Source organism: Oncorhynchus keta, chromosome 6 (genome assembly GCF_023373465.1).
Source record: "Oncorhynchus keta strain PuntledgeMale-10-30-2019 chromosome 6, Oket_V2, whole genome shotgun sequence".
Lineage (NCBI taxonomy): Eukaryota > Metazoa > Chordata > Actinopteri > Salmoniformes > Salmonidae > Oncorhynchus > Oncorhynchus keta.
In genome coordinates, this window is record NC_068426.1 from 34783871 (window position 1) to 34797143 (window position 13273).

At 48.5% G+C, this 13273-nt stretch overlaps 1 protein-coding gene across 39 annotated transcripts in view; it reads right to left on the reverse strand.

Annotated features, from left to right (window-relative positions):
* Positions 1-13273, reverse strand: part of vcanb (versican b) — a 41385-nt gene that overhangs the window by 17462 nt on the left and 10650 nt on the right. For 20 of the 39 annotated variants that reach the window (XM_052521392.1, XM_052521402.1, XM_052521401.1 and 17 more), the window contains exons 7-11: positions 7737-8717; positions 3401-3579; positions 1643-3194; positions 1369-1482; positions 1040-1153 (exon numbers count right to left, since the gene is read on the reverse strand). In XM_052521392.1, the coding sequence (XP_052377352.1) occupies positions 1040-1153; positions 1369-1482; positions 1643-3194; positions 3401-3579; positions 7737-8717 (2940 nt within the window). Of the gene's footprint in view, positions 48-1039; positions 1154-1368; positions 1483-1642; positions 3195-3400; positions 3580-7736; positions 8718-13273 lie in introns of all 39 variants that reach the window. The other 19 variants (XM_052521391.1, XM_052521397.1, XM_052521398.1 and 16 more) reach the window with 4 other exon arrangements.

Below are 13273 nucleotides of genomic sequence, written 5' to 3' on the forward strand. Positions count from 1 at the left end.
GCAGGACGCTTGGTTCAAACACACATTCACTGTGCACTGCTGCAGTCCTGAGACACACACATATATACATATATATCATCCTCATCGTCGTCATCAACAACATCATTATCATCATCAACATTCAACAACAACCATGAGAGCAGAGATGACAGCGGCCATGATGATGTCACCAACCCATTGTTAAACCACTGAATAGATCTGAGATTTACACCTACCTCTGACATCCACAGTCTGGTCCACGATGTAGTAGTCAGATCCTGTTTCAGGTTGGTATGTGGACTGAGGTTCTTTAGGAGCATGGGGGCCTTCCTCCAGCAGAGGAGGACCAATCACCCGGTCATAATCCACAAACTCCTCCCCCTCAGGCCGGGGGTTTGGGGGTCAGGGCCCAGTCGGGGATGGGGCGGGAGGGAGGTGGAGTGGAGGGGTGTGCAGGGGTGTGTGTGTTTGGTTCAGGTGCTGTGGGGTCTTCTGATCTGTGGTAGAGTGACTGGTTTGGTTCTTATGGTGGGTGGGGGGGAATCTAGGGTGAGAGGGCTGTTTGGTTTGGTCCTTAGTGTGGGTGGAGTGATCTTTATGGTATGTGGTCTGGTTCTTGGTGGGATCCCTAACGTGTGTTGGACGCTGGGTGGAGTGTGTAGGGGGGTACATGGATCGATCCTGAGTGTCTGTGGAGTGATTGCTATCGTGTGTGTTATGCTGATTGGTTTGGTCCTTCCCATCTGTAGAGGGGTGTCTGGTCTGAGCTTTAGTATGAGTGGAGAGATCTTTCTCCTGTGTGGCAGGTTGGCGGGAGTGGTCTCTGTGCTGTGTAGAAGAGTCTGTGTGATGTCCAGGGTGGTCTCCTACAGTCTCTCCTGCCTGGGTTGGCATGGTTCCTGGTCTGGTTCCTGGGCTTGTTCCAGGTCTGGGTCCTGGTCTTGTTCCTGGTTTGGGTGAAACAGTCAGGCTTGAAAGGCTGTCTATTTTTTGTAAAAGTCTTGATTAGGGTTTTAAAGCAGCTGCACAGGGTGTGTGTGTGTGTGTGTGTGTGTGTTACCTTGTTCACAGAGCCCTCCTGTGTAGCTGGGTAGACACAAACAGGTGAAGGAGTTGACTCCGTCCATACAGGTGGCTCCATTACGACATGGGTTGGACTGGCATTCATCAACATCTACACAAATAACAGAGACAATATGATGTCTGCTTGTGTGTGTGTGTGTGTGTGTGTGTGTGTGTGTGTGTGTGTGTGTGTGTGTGTGTGTGTGTGTGTGTGTGTGTGTGTGTGTGTGTGTGTGTGTGTGTGTGCATGTGCGTGCGTGTGTGTGTGTGTGTGTGTATGTGTGTATGTGTGTGTGTGTGTGTGTGTGTGTGTGTGTGTGTGTGTACCTGTCTCGCAGCGCTGTCCAGTGTATCCAGTTGGACACACACAGATGCTGGCTCTGCCTCTCTGGTAGCAGGACGCTTGGTTCAAACACACATTCACTGTGCACTGCTGCAGTCCTGAGACACACGCATATATATCATCCTCATCGTCGTCATCAACAACATCATTATCATCATCAACATTCAACAACAACCATGAGAGCAGAGATGACAGCGGCCATGATGACGTCACCAACCCATTGTTAAACCACTGAATAGATCTGAGATTTACACCTACCTCTGACATCCACAGTCTGGTCCACGATGTAGTAGTCAGATCCTGTTTCAGGTTGGTATGTGGACTGAGGTTCTTTAGGAGCATGGGGGCCGGCCTCCAGCAGAGGAGGACCAATCACCCGGTCATAATCCACAAACTCCTCCCCCTCAGGCCGGGGGGTCTGGGGGGTCAGGGCCCAGTCGGCGATGGGGCGGGAGGGAGGTGGAGTGGAGGGGTGTGCAGGGGGTGTGTGTGTTTGGTTCAGGTGCTGTGGGGTCTTCTGATCTGTGGTAGAGTGACTGGTTTGGTTCTTATGGTGGGTGGGGGGGAATCTAGGGTGAGAGGGCTGTTTGGTTTGGTCCTTAGTGTGGGTGGAGTGATCTTTATGGTATGTGGTCTGGTTCTTGGTGGGATCCCTAACGTGTGATGGACGCTGGGTGGAGTGTGTAGGGGGGTACATGGATCGATCCTGAGTGTCTGTGGAGTGATTGCTATCGTGTGTGATATGCTGATTGGTTTGGTCCTTCCCATCTGTAGAGGGGTGTCTGGTCTGAGCTTTAGTATGAGTGGAGAGATCTTTCTCCTGTGTGGCAGGTTGGCGGGAGTGGTCTCTGTGCTGTGTAGAAGAGTCTGTGTGATGTCCAGGGTGGACTCCTACAGTCTCTCCTGCCTGGGTTGGCATGGTTCCTGGTCTGACTTCTGGTTTGGGTGTAACAGTCACCTGTCCCTCCACCCCAGGCCCCACCGGGGGAGCTTCGATGGCTCCAGGACCGCCGGGGCTAGTGTATCTGGTGTCTTCAGGTGGGTACACCTCCTGTGCCGAGCCTTCCTCTTCTGCCGATGAAGACCCCTCGAAGTCTCCTGCCTCTGTCTGTGATGTAGTGTGTGTGTCCTTGGTGTAAGTATCAATAGTGTTTGTGTCCTTAGTGCGAGTAGAGTGTGCGTGTGATGGAGTGTGTGTGTCCTTGGTGTCAGTATCAATAGTGTTTGTGTCCTTAGTGCGAGTAGAGTGTGCGTGTGATGGAGTGTGTGTGTCCTTGGTGTAAGTATCAATAGTGTTTGAGTCCTTAGTGTGAGCAGAGTGTGTATGAGACGGGGCGTGTGTGATACTCTCCGCCCCTCCAATCTCCGTCTCGTCTGTGACCACGCCTGATTGGCTGTCTGAGGCGGGGGTCGGTCGGGGGTCTTCTGCTGAGCCCTCCTGGGTACGGCCGCCTGACCCTTCCATGTCCTCGTCAGGCGAGACGCCATCTGGGGAAGTATGGGGGTAACCAGTGGATGAGGCTGAGACTGGGGAAGAGACTGGGGATGTGTGTTGGGAATCAGGGGTTGTTCCATTGGAGCTCTCCGTCTTTCCTGTCCTGTCTCTGCCTGTGCCTCTGTCCGTGTCTTTCGCTGTGTGTCTGTTTGTATCTCCGTCTGTGTCTGTAGCAGTGGACTCGCTGGTCTCTCCGGTATGGATGGAGTCATAGTCAAAGGGAGTGGGACTTTTCTCCTCTCCTTGCTCCATCTCTCCTCCCAGTTCACCATAGACTGGTGTGGCCATCTCAAACTGGTCTCCTCTAGCCTCCTGCTGAATGAATGGATGAATGGATGAATGAGTAAATGAATGAATGAATGGATGAATGGATGAATGAGTAAATGAATGAATGAGTGAATATGTATTGCTGTTATTGCCATATCACTTCATGCAACCCATCTCAATTATGCTTTTTCTACTTCCATTGTCCATGAAAGAGAGGCTAAACACCTCTCACACATCCAGACAGTACATCTGACCTGGTGTTTCCCGTTGATGAAGCTGAGCATTGGGGGAAAAGGGATGGGAGGCATGCCGTCAGAGTCCTCACTGCCGCGAATGGCCTCACTCTGGGTAACTGGGAAGGCTGGGATGAGAGGGGACTGGAAATCTCCATTACCCCCTAAAGGGTGTCCCAGGACCTGCAGGATGTGGTCCACTGGAAACACAGGAACAACCCAGGGAGAGTAGGGAGGTGAGATAAAGAGTGAGGGTGTGTGTCTGTCTGTCTGTGTGTCTGTGTGTGTGTGGACGTGTTTAACTATTCTTGCGGGGACCAGAAGTCAGTAAACGGAAGAAAAACACTGGGGACATTATTTCTAGGGTGTTTGTGGTTGAGATTAGAATTTGTATTAGGGTTAGAATTACGTTTAAGGTTAGGAGTTAGGGTTAGTTTTAGGGTTAGGAGCTAGGGTTCAGTTTAGGGTTAGAGTTAAGGTTAGGTTTAAGGTTAGGGATTTTGAACGGGACTGAATTGTGTGTCCCCACAAGGTTAGCTGTACAAGGCTGTGTGTGTGTGTGAACACAACGACCTGCAAATCCTACAGATTCAGGTCTACCAGAAACACACCACAGTAAAACCCTAATGCACATGGTTGATAAATGATCATTATTTCAGCATTGCAATATGCCAATATGCTGTGTTATACTATCCACAAAGACTTAATAGTGTAAGCTGTGTGTTGGCTTATGACTGGTTCAATGAGAGCCAGAAGCATTATTTGAACAATGCAGGTTTGTGTCTTCATTAGGTCTTTATGGTACACATGGAACCTATATCGCGGGAACGGGTGCAAGGGGAAGCACATACAGGGTAGCACTAAACCTGAGGTTAGTTATGTCTCTGGGGACAAATAAAACCATGTGAGATGCTAGACTTTTAATCTGCCGTTGAATGAGAGTGTGTGTGTGTGTGTGTGTGTGTGTGTGTGTGTGTGTGTGTGTGTGTGTGTGTGTGTGTGTGTGTGTGTGTGTGTGTGTGTGTGTGTGTGTGTGTGTGTGTGTGTGTGTGTGTGTGTGTGTGTGCGTGCGTGTGTGTGCGCGTGTGTGTGTGTGCGTGCGTGTGCGTGTGTATTCGTCATACTTAACCATGTTAATAAAACTCAAACCCAACCTAAAGAGGTGTCCGTCCCTCCGTGACCCTGAATCAGATACTGATCAGATACTATCTACTATATGCGAAACAGGAAGATTTAACTACACAGATGTAGGATCTTAATTTGAGCTAGTTTGCTACAACAGGAGAATAATCCTGCTGCAACAGGAAATGTGAATTATTATGTGACTTATAATTAATGGGCATTTTAGTAGGGGTTGATACATTTTTCGTTCGGGCAAATCAAGTCTGAAATGTCAAAATTACAAACTTCAGAACCTTTTAAAACTCAAATACACTACAAGTTTGCATTCCCTGCTGTGCAGGCCAATTCTTAGCAACAAAAGGGTGATGAAATTAAGATCCATCTGTAATACTCCATATTTCAATGTCTCAATTCCCTTTACTTGTGTAGAAATTGTGGAAGTATAACCCACTGAGGAACTCAACTCTTATTGAGTTACTGGTTGAAATATGACCCAATACAGGATCCAATATACAATATGTCCCTTTAATAATAAACAATAGCCATTCATAAACGTTACGGCTTGGATCGGGTAGCGCAGCCGGTAGACTCACACACATTAAAAGAGAAAAGGGGGAGAGGCATGGGGTGCGGTGTACGTTGGGAAGGAATGAAGGGAGAGATGGGAATGTTAGAGGGTCGATGAAGGGAGCAGACCGAGGGAGCAATTAGTTGAGAGTGATTACAACGCTGACTGATCTGAGAGAGGCTCTACCATTTGACCTCAGGGTCACGTGTGCCCCTCTTTCTCTCTCCCGCCCTCGCGAGAAAAGTAACTGCCAAGCTACAAGACGAAACGTATTTCCACATCTGGTTGTGCAGAACCTGCGGGTGTGCTTACATGTAACCGGGTTGCAAATGGACAGAGACGATAACGACACAACTTCTCCGTTAAAACCAAGACAACAAACAGCTGGAAAGGACCCAGAGGTGATCCTCAGTCAGGACAGAGATTTCCTTAAGACATCACTGGAAGCACGCAAAGCAGGCACACACAGCAGACCCGGAGGCAGAAATAATCAGTTGGACGGGCCTTTGATTTCCACGTTTCTTTCCCACGGGACCTCATATGCTTTTTTTTTTTAAATGGCTGTCGTAGTAAAGACCACAGGCAGCTCGTGGGATTCAAGTTTGGGGAAGCTCACAATTTATCCTACCATTTCTACCCATCTGCGTGCCAGTTCTGATTATTTCGACATGTGCTTTTTATTGGAACGGTTGAATTTCAATAATAACGTTTTCGTTTCTCAAAAATCATTGTCACCTGGTTAAATCCTAAAAATCTAAAGTAAAAATTGGACTTTGCCCAGAGCCACTAGCCTCTATCACATGGACCATTGACACACTGGGATCCATTGGCGGCGAAGGAAATGAGAGCAGAACTCAAGAGATGCAGCAGTAGGCGTATAACTTCCATCGTCAATTAAGTCAAATACACACACACACACACACACACACACACACACACACACACACACACACACACACACACACACACACACACACACACACACACACACACACACACACACACACACACACATACATACCCAGCCTAAAGCCGGGGGAAAATAAAAGCAGTAGAAAATATCCTGCTGAAAATTCTGGTTCTTTAAATCACAATCTATCTACTGCGCCTGTCTGCATTCCTTTCTATCTTAAAAAAAAAAAAATTTGGTAAAGTATTTTGAATGGGTTTATTTACACAGGAGAAATGATAACATTTTGGCGAAACATACATTTACTTTAGGGATATCCAACATCCTAACAGTGCACTGCACCCACCAATTTCCTTTGGCTGAAACCAGAGATCCTGTATATAATGACGAGATGCTCATGTCTCCGCCCTAAACAATGGGAGTCTTTGGTCCCGAAGGCGGGAAGGCAGGCGACAAGCATGTTATTCCCATAGAAACGCATTGGGCTTTTACTGGACGGAATTTGGTGAAAGTGAGCCCTCTTGCTTCACCTCTTCCTCTCTGTTGAAACTAAGCATAGCACTGGAGAAAGCCATCCAAGCAAGCGAAACAGCGCCCTTCTATATGTGGCCCATGTGTCTGATGCTGTCTGGCCAGAAATAGTATGATAGTACTCTTTTGGTACAGACATGATCAGATATATGGTCTACACATGCTGGGACAGAGGGGCACCGTTTCACTCGCTCGCTCCAATGCTTTAATGAGATTGATGCATCTTTGTGTTGGTCAAATAAGTTATAAATATATCAATATTTTATTTGGATGGGCAAGGAGGTATGGTCGGCCCCCTAAGGCCCGCCATAACGCCCACCCACCCACCCACGCATGCACGCACACAGAGAGAAACACAGCTAAGTTAGGTCATCCCTAAATCTAAAAATGTTCCCACAGATACTGAACTCCTACAGCAGCCAAGGCTGGAAATCTCTTTTAATAACGGAGATATGAATATGTTATGGAGATGCATCAGGTCAGTTTTTAGGACACAGTTGTCCAGCAGTAGCCTGGTTAAAAGGTGGTCACTGTCTCCTTCCTGTCCATGCTCTTTAGCCATGTGTACTGTATACTCTCTTTCCATGCTACTATCTTTGACTGACCATTCTGTCTGCCTACACTGGACATCTGTCGAGATCCGACAGAGCGTCACTACAAGCAGCTCACTCTGAAGCCCAGAGAGTACAGAGTCCTTCAGCACACGCAGTCGCCCACAGAGACTCATAATGCTAGAGTATACATAAGCAATAAGGCCAGAGGAGGTGTGGTATATGGCTAATGTACCACGACTAAGGGCTGTTTTTATCCACGGCGCAATGCGGAGTGCCTGGATACAGCCCTTAGCCGTGGTATATTGGCCATATATCCCAAACACCCGAGGTACCTTATTGCTATTATAAACTGGTTACCAACGTAATTAGAGCAGTAAAAATAAGTGTTTTGTCATTCCCATGGTATATGGTCTGATATACCATGGCTGTCAGCCAATCAGCATTCAGGGCTCAAACCACCCAGTTTATAAAACAGGACTTATTACAGTCACTTCACAAGGTGGCTGAGACCGCTCATAGTTTGGCGATACAATCATGAGAACATACCTGGAAACAGAGGTGTTATGTCCACATACACAGAGTTAGCAGTGTTGGGATAAGAGTTTGTTTGTTTGTTTGTGTATTTTTAAATGGAACATTACCGTGTCATCGGAGTCGACTGTAAACTCTCACCTGATTGGTTCCGGTCGTGCACGTCGACGATGATGAGGTGGATTGGTGGTTTGGTGGGCGAGGCCTCCTCATGGATAGCCACCGATTTGTCCATGCCGTATGATTCCGTGGCTCCTGGTTGGCTGTGGGTTGTTGTTCTAGAGCTCTTGCCCTCCTCCTCCTTGTAGACCACAGCAGGCTGCTGTCCTGTCACTCTGTCCCCACCTGAGGGGCCGTGCTCTGGGGTGACCAACCCTGGATACCCCTTTGGATGTCCTGGGTACCCTGGTTGTCCTGGGCGTGAGGGGTCCGACCCCAGTCCTGTGTCTGCCGTGAAGCCCTGTGTGGGAGTCATCACTCCCCGGTCATCCCCCTCACTCTCCCCATCACTACTGCTCCCCTCCCCACTCCCACTGCTCTCCCCCCTGCCTGAGCCTGTCTGAACGTCCCCCTCTTCCTTGTCTCCCCCCTGGTTGATGTCTAGTTGGGGGCGGGTGGGCTGGGAGCGGATGGTGGGGAGAGGGGGCAGCTGCAGGGGGAACAGGGGATCACCCATGGGGGGCAATGACTCTACCTTGGTTAGGTCTGGGACAAAGTCCTCCCCATCGTACTCAGGGAACTGAGTGGTACCAACAGAGAAGTCTGTCTTTTGGTCTGTCGTTCTGTCTCCTCCCTGGGTAGTTCTGTCTTTGCCTGTCGTCTCGCGGTCAGTGGTGCGATGCTCGTCTTTGGCGGTGTGTGTTCCGTCAGTGGCAGTGTAATGTCGGACTGTGCCTGTATAAGCGGTCTCGTGTGGTCCACCTGTATGCTCACTTCTGTCTTGGCCAGTTGTTTGGTGTGGTTTGTCTGCAGCTGTGCGGTCAGCTCTGTCTGCGGGAGTTGAGCCTGTAAGGTTTGGTCCGCCTGCGCGGTAGGTAGTGCGAGGTTCGTCTGTGGCCGTGTCTGTCCTGCGAGCATCCGTGGTCGTCACAGGCCCAGGAGGGGGGATCTCTGGTTCCTTACCTGCAGAGACAGAGAGGAGGGGTTTAAGCACGACACGTTTCACGTTGCCCCTATGAGGGGGTCTCTCAGATGACATCACCTGAGATCACAGTCGAGGTACAGGCGTGTACTCCGAGGCAAATAGAAAGACAAATGAACATGCAGTGCCATAGTAAATCGAAGACAAAGGGGGAAACAGAATGCTATCGGGGAAACACTAAACATGGTGTTGTCAGAATCCGAACGGCGTCAGGCTTCGGATTACAGCAGGCTGTAAAAGGACATCAAACCCAGAGAGTTACATTTTTTAAAGAGCGACGTCAGGCGTTAAGAATCATTAAGTGTCAGTGCCAGCGGGGGTCAGTCTGTCAGAATGTCTCGCTTTCTCTCTCTGCCAGGAGGTCTGTATTTTTAGACTGCATGGCGTGTGAACTGTGTTAAAAATGGTTGTTTCAGGCCAACTGTAAACCTCCGACCTCCCTTTTCCCCTGGCATAAGCGTGTATGCAATACACACACACCCGCAAACACACACCTAGATGTGCTGAAACGTTTCTTTTGGCTACGCACAACCTGCTATGTTCCAACACTGGCGCACATCTTTAGGCAACATGTCTCTTTTTTCCTCTGGTAGAAAATAGCAACACGTCTCTTTTTTCCTCTGGTAGAAAATAGCAACACGTCTCTTTTTTCCTCTGGTAGAAAATAGCAACACGTCTCTTTTTTCCTCTGGTAGAAAATAGCAACATGTCTCTTTTTTCCTCTGGTACAAAATAGCAACATGTCTCTTTTTTCCTCTGGTAGAAAATAGCAACACGTCTCTTTTTCCTCCGGTAGAAAATAGCAACACGTCTCTTTTTCCTCCGGTAGAAAATAGCAACACGTCTCTTTTTTCCTCCGGTAGAAAATAGCAACACGTCTCTTTTTCCTCCGGTAGAAAATAGCAACACGTCTCTTTTTCCTCCTGTAGAAAATAGCAACACGTCTCTTTTTCCTCCAGTACAAAATAGCAACACGTCTCTTTTTCCTCCGGTAGAAAATAGCAACACGTCTCTTTTTCCTCCGGTAGAAAATAGCAACATGTCTCTTTTTCCTCCTGTAGAAAATAGCAACACGTCTCTTTTTCCTCCGGTAGAAAATAGCAACACGTCTCTTTTTCCTCCGGTAGAAAATAGCAACATGTCTCTTTTTCCTCTGGTAGAAAATAGCAACATGTCTCTTTTTCCTCCTGTAGAAAATAGCAACATGTCTCTTTTTCCTCCTGTAGAAAATAGCAACACGTCACTTTTTCCTCTGGTAGAAAATAGCAACATGTCTCTTTTTCCTCCTGTAGAAAATAGCAACATGTCTCTTTTTCCTCCTGTAGAAAATAGCAACATGTCTCTTTTTTCTTCCGGTAGAAAATAGCAACACGTCTCTTTTTCCTCTGGTAGAAAATAGCAACACGTCTCTTTTTCCTCTGGTAGAAAATAGCAACACGTCTCTTTTTCCTCTGGTAGAAAATAGCAACACGTCTCTTTTTCCTCCTGTAGAAAATAGCAACATGTCTCTTTTTCCTCCTGTAGAAAATAGCAACATGTCTCTTTTTTCCTCCGGTAGAAAATAGCAACATGTCTCTTTTTTCCTCTAGTAACTCTTTACCATCAGTGGAAAAGGGAAGGCCTACATACATGCAAAGTCTTAACATCACTCTCTGTGTCGCCCACAATGCACCTGTGTAACGTGCTCGCTGCTTGTCTCATGGACAGCTGACGCATGCACGTTAACCTTACCGACATACTGTCATGTCATAATGATGTTTTAATGTATATATTCCATTTTAGCCCACCCTCTCAAAATGTTGGATGCCCCCCCCACCCCCTCCTCTCTCCCACACTCCCTCTCTCTCTTTTCCTCCTTTTCTTTGGCCACTTCTCTTTCCCCCTCTCTCTCTGCTTCTCGTTCTCTCGCTCTCTCTTTCACCCCCACTCTCCACCTCTCACTCCATCCCTCTCTCTCTCTCTCTCTCTCTCTCTCTCTCTCTCTCTCTCTCTCTCTCTCTCTCTCTCTCTCTCTCTCTCTCTCTCTCTCTCACTCTCTGTTTGTTGGAGGTGTGTATAGCTGGCAGGACTCTGAGCAAAGACACTCGTTCGCCCGCTCACTCAAACTATGAGGGGACGTGGACAGTCCAGCATCCAGCCCAGCCCAGCTAGCTCCATCTCCAGCCCTGGTCTGATGTCATGTGTTTGGCTGGGCCAGGCCATCTGGCTGGCCTGCAGTCTGTCCCGAGTCCCGTTAGCCATGTCACTCCCACTATGCATTAGCCCGCATGCCCTATAGGCTAAACGCAAGACCCAGCCATAGTTTCTGAGCTGTATGAATCAGCCACACACGGTCGGAGACGTTATCGTTTCACGTGCATTATGTTATGGATTTCATCAAATGGTCTTTTAGAAACCACTAGATTGCAACAGAATATTTAGTGTCTGCAAAAAGAGGGTTGCAAGTGTGTAAATTGATACTGATAATCTGATAATGATGATCATGATGAGAATGATACTCTTCGGCAAGTAAGACTCGCCCTCCCTCTTTCTCTCATGTTCCCCTCTCTCTCTGGGAAGGGGCCCGCTGTAATGCATTAGGGACCTGTCCTGTTTCTCTCTGTGCTTCTCGCCGTGTAGATAGCATGAGTTGGGTTTTCCCCTAGTAAAAAATAATAAAAAAAACACACACACACACACAGGCTCATAAACGGGAGGAACAGAAGAGAGAGGAGCGAGCGGGAGGCTATTCTTCAGCACGGTGGAGTTAAACAGGGCGCTGGTTCTCTGTAGAACTCATTCTCCTTCCCCTTGCAACCCCACACTATGAACTGCTTTGGTTTCCTAACTGTTACTGGGTCTCTGCTGTGACCCCCCTGGAGATATCGTTGTCTAATGACCCACCAAATCAGAGCCATGTTTCGAGCCGGGATCCAGTCCTAAGCCCTGACCCTGAAAGAATGGGCCAACCATGTGGAAGACATTGGGTTACGTTGGAAACCGGAAGGTTGAGAGAGGATAAAGAGGACGGAGAGGTTGCAGACTGCAGTGAGGTAGAGGGAGGAAGGAGAGGTTGCAGACTGCAGTGAGGTAGAGGGAGGAAGGAGAGGTTGCAGACTGCAGTAAGGTAGAGGGAGGAAGGAGAGGTTGCAGACTGCAGTAAGGTAGAGGGAGGAAGGAGAGGTTGCAGACTGCAGTGAGGTAGATGGAGGAAGGAGAGGTTGCAGACTGCAGTAAGGTAGAGGGAGGAAGGAGAGGTTGCAGACTGCAGTAAGGTAGAGGGAGGAAGGAGAGGTTGCAGACTGCAGTAAGGTAGAGGGAGGAAGGAGAGGTTGCAGACTGCAGTAAGGTAGAGGGAGGAAGGAGAGGTTGCAGACTGCAGTAAGGTAGAGGGAGGAAGGAGAGGTTGCAGACTGCAGTAAGGTAGAGGGAGGAAGGAGAGGTTGCAGACTGCAGTAAGGTAGAGAGTAATGAGAGGTTGCAGACTGCAGTAAGGTAGCGGGAGGAAGGAGAGGTTGCAGACTGCTGTAAGGTAGAGGGAGGAAGGAGAGGTTGCAGACTGCAGTAAGGTAGAGGGAGGAAGGAGAGGTTGCAGACTGCAGTAAGGTAGAGGGAGGAAGGAGAGGTTGCAGACTGCAGTAAGGTAGAGAGTAATGAGAGGTTGCAGACTGCAGTAAGGTTGCAGGAGGAAGGAGTGGTTGCAGACTGCAGTAAGGTAGAGAGTAATGAGAGGTTGCAGACTGCAGTAAGGTAGCGGGAGGAAGGAGAGGTTGCAGACTGCTGTAAGGTAGAGGGAGGAAGGAGAGGTTGCAGACTGCAGTAAGGTAGAGGGAGGAAGGAGAGGTTGCAGACTGCAGTAAGGTAGAGGGAGGAAGGAGAGGTTGCAGACTGCAGTAAGGTAGAGAGTAATGAGAGGTTGCAGACTGCAGTAAGGTTGCAGGAGGAAGGAGTGGTTGCAGACTGCAGTAAGGTAGAGAGTAATGAGAGGTTGCAGACTGCAGTAAGGTAGAGAGTAATGAGAGGTTGCAGACTGCAGTAAGGTAGAGAGTAATGAGAGGTTGCAGACTGCAGTAAGGTAGAGAGTAATGAGAGGTTGCAGAATGCAGTAAGGTGGAGGGAGGAAGGAGAGGTTGCAGAATGCAGTAAGATGGAGGGAGGAAGGAGAGGTTGCAGACTGCAGTAAAGTAGAGAGTAATGAGAGGTTGCAAACTGCAGTAAGGTGGAGAGTAATGAGAGGTTGCAGACTGCAGTAAGGTGGAGAGTAATGAGAGGTTGCAGACTGCAGTAAGGTGGAGGGAGGAAGGAGAGGTTGCAGACTGCAGTAAAGTAGAGAGTAATGAGAGGTTGCAAACTGCAGTAAGGTGGAGAGTAATGAGAGGTTGCAGAATGCAGTAAGATGGAGGGAGGAAGGAGAGGTTGCAGACTGCAGTAAGGTGGAGAGTAATGAGAGGTTGCAGACTGCAGTAAGGTGGAGAGTAATGAGAGGTTGCAGACTGCAGTAAGGTGGAGAGTAATGAGAGGTTGCAGACTGCAGTTAGGTAGAGAGTAATGAGAGGTT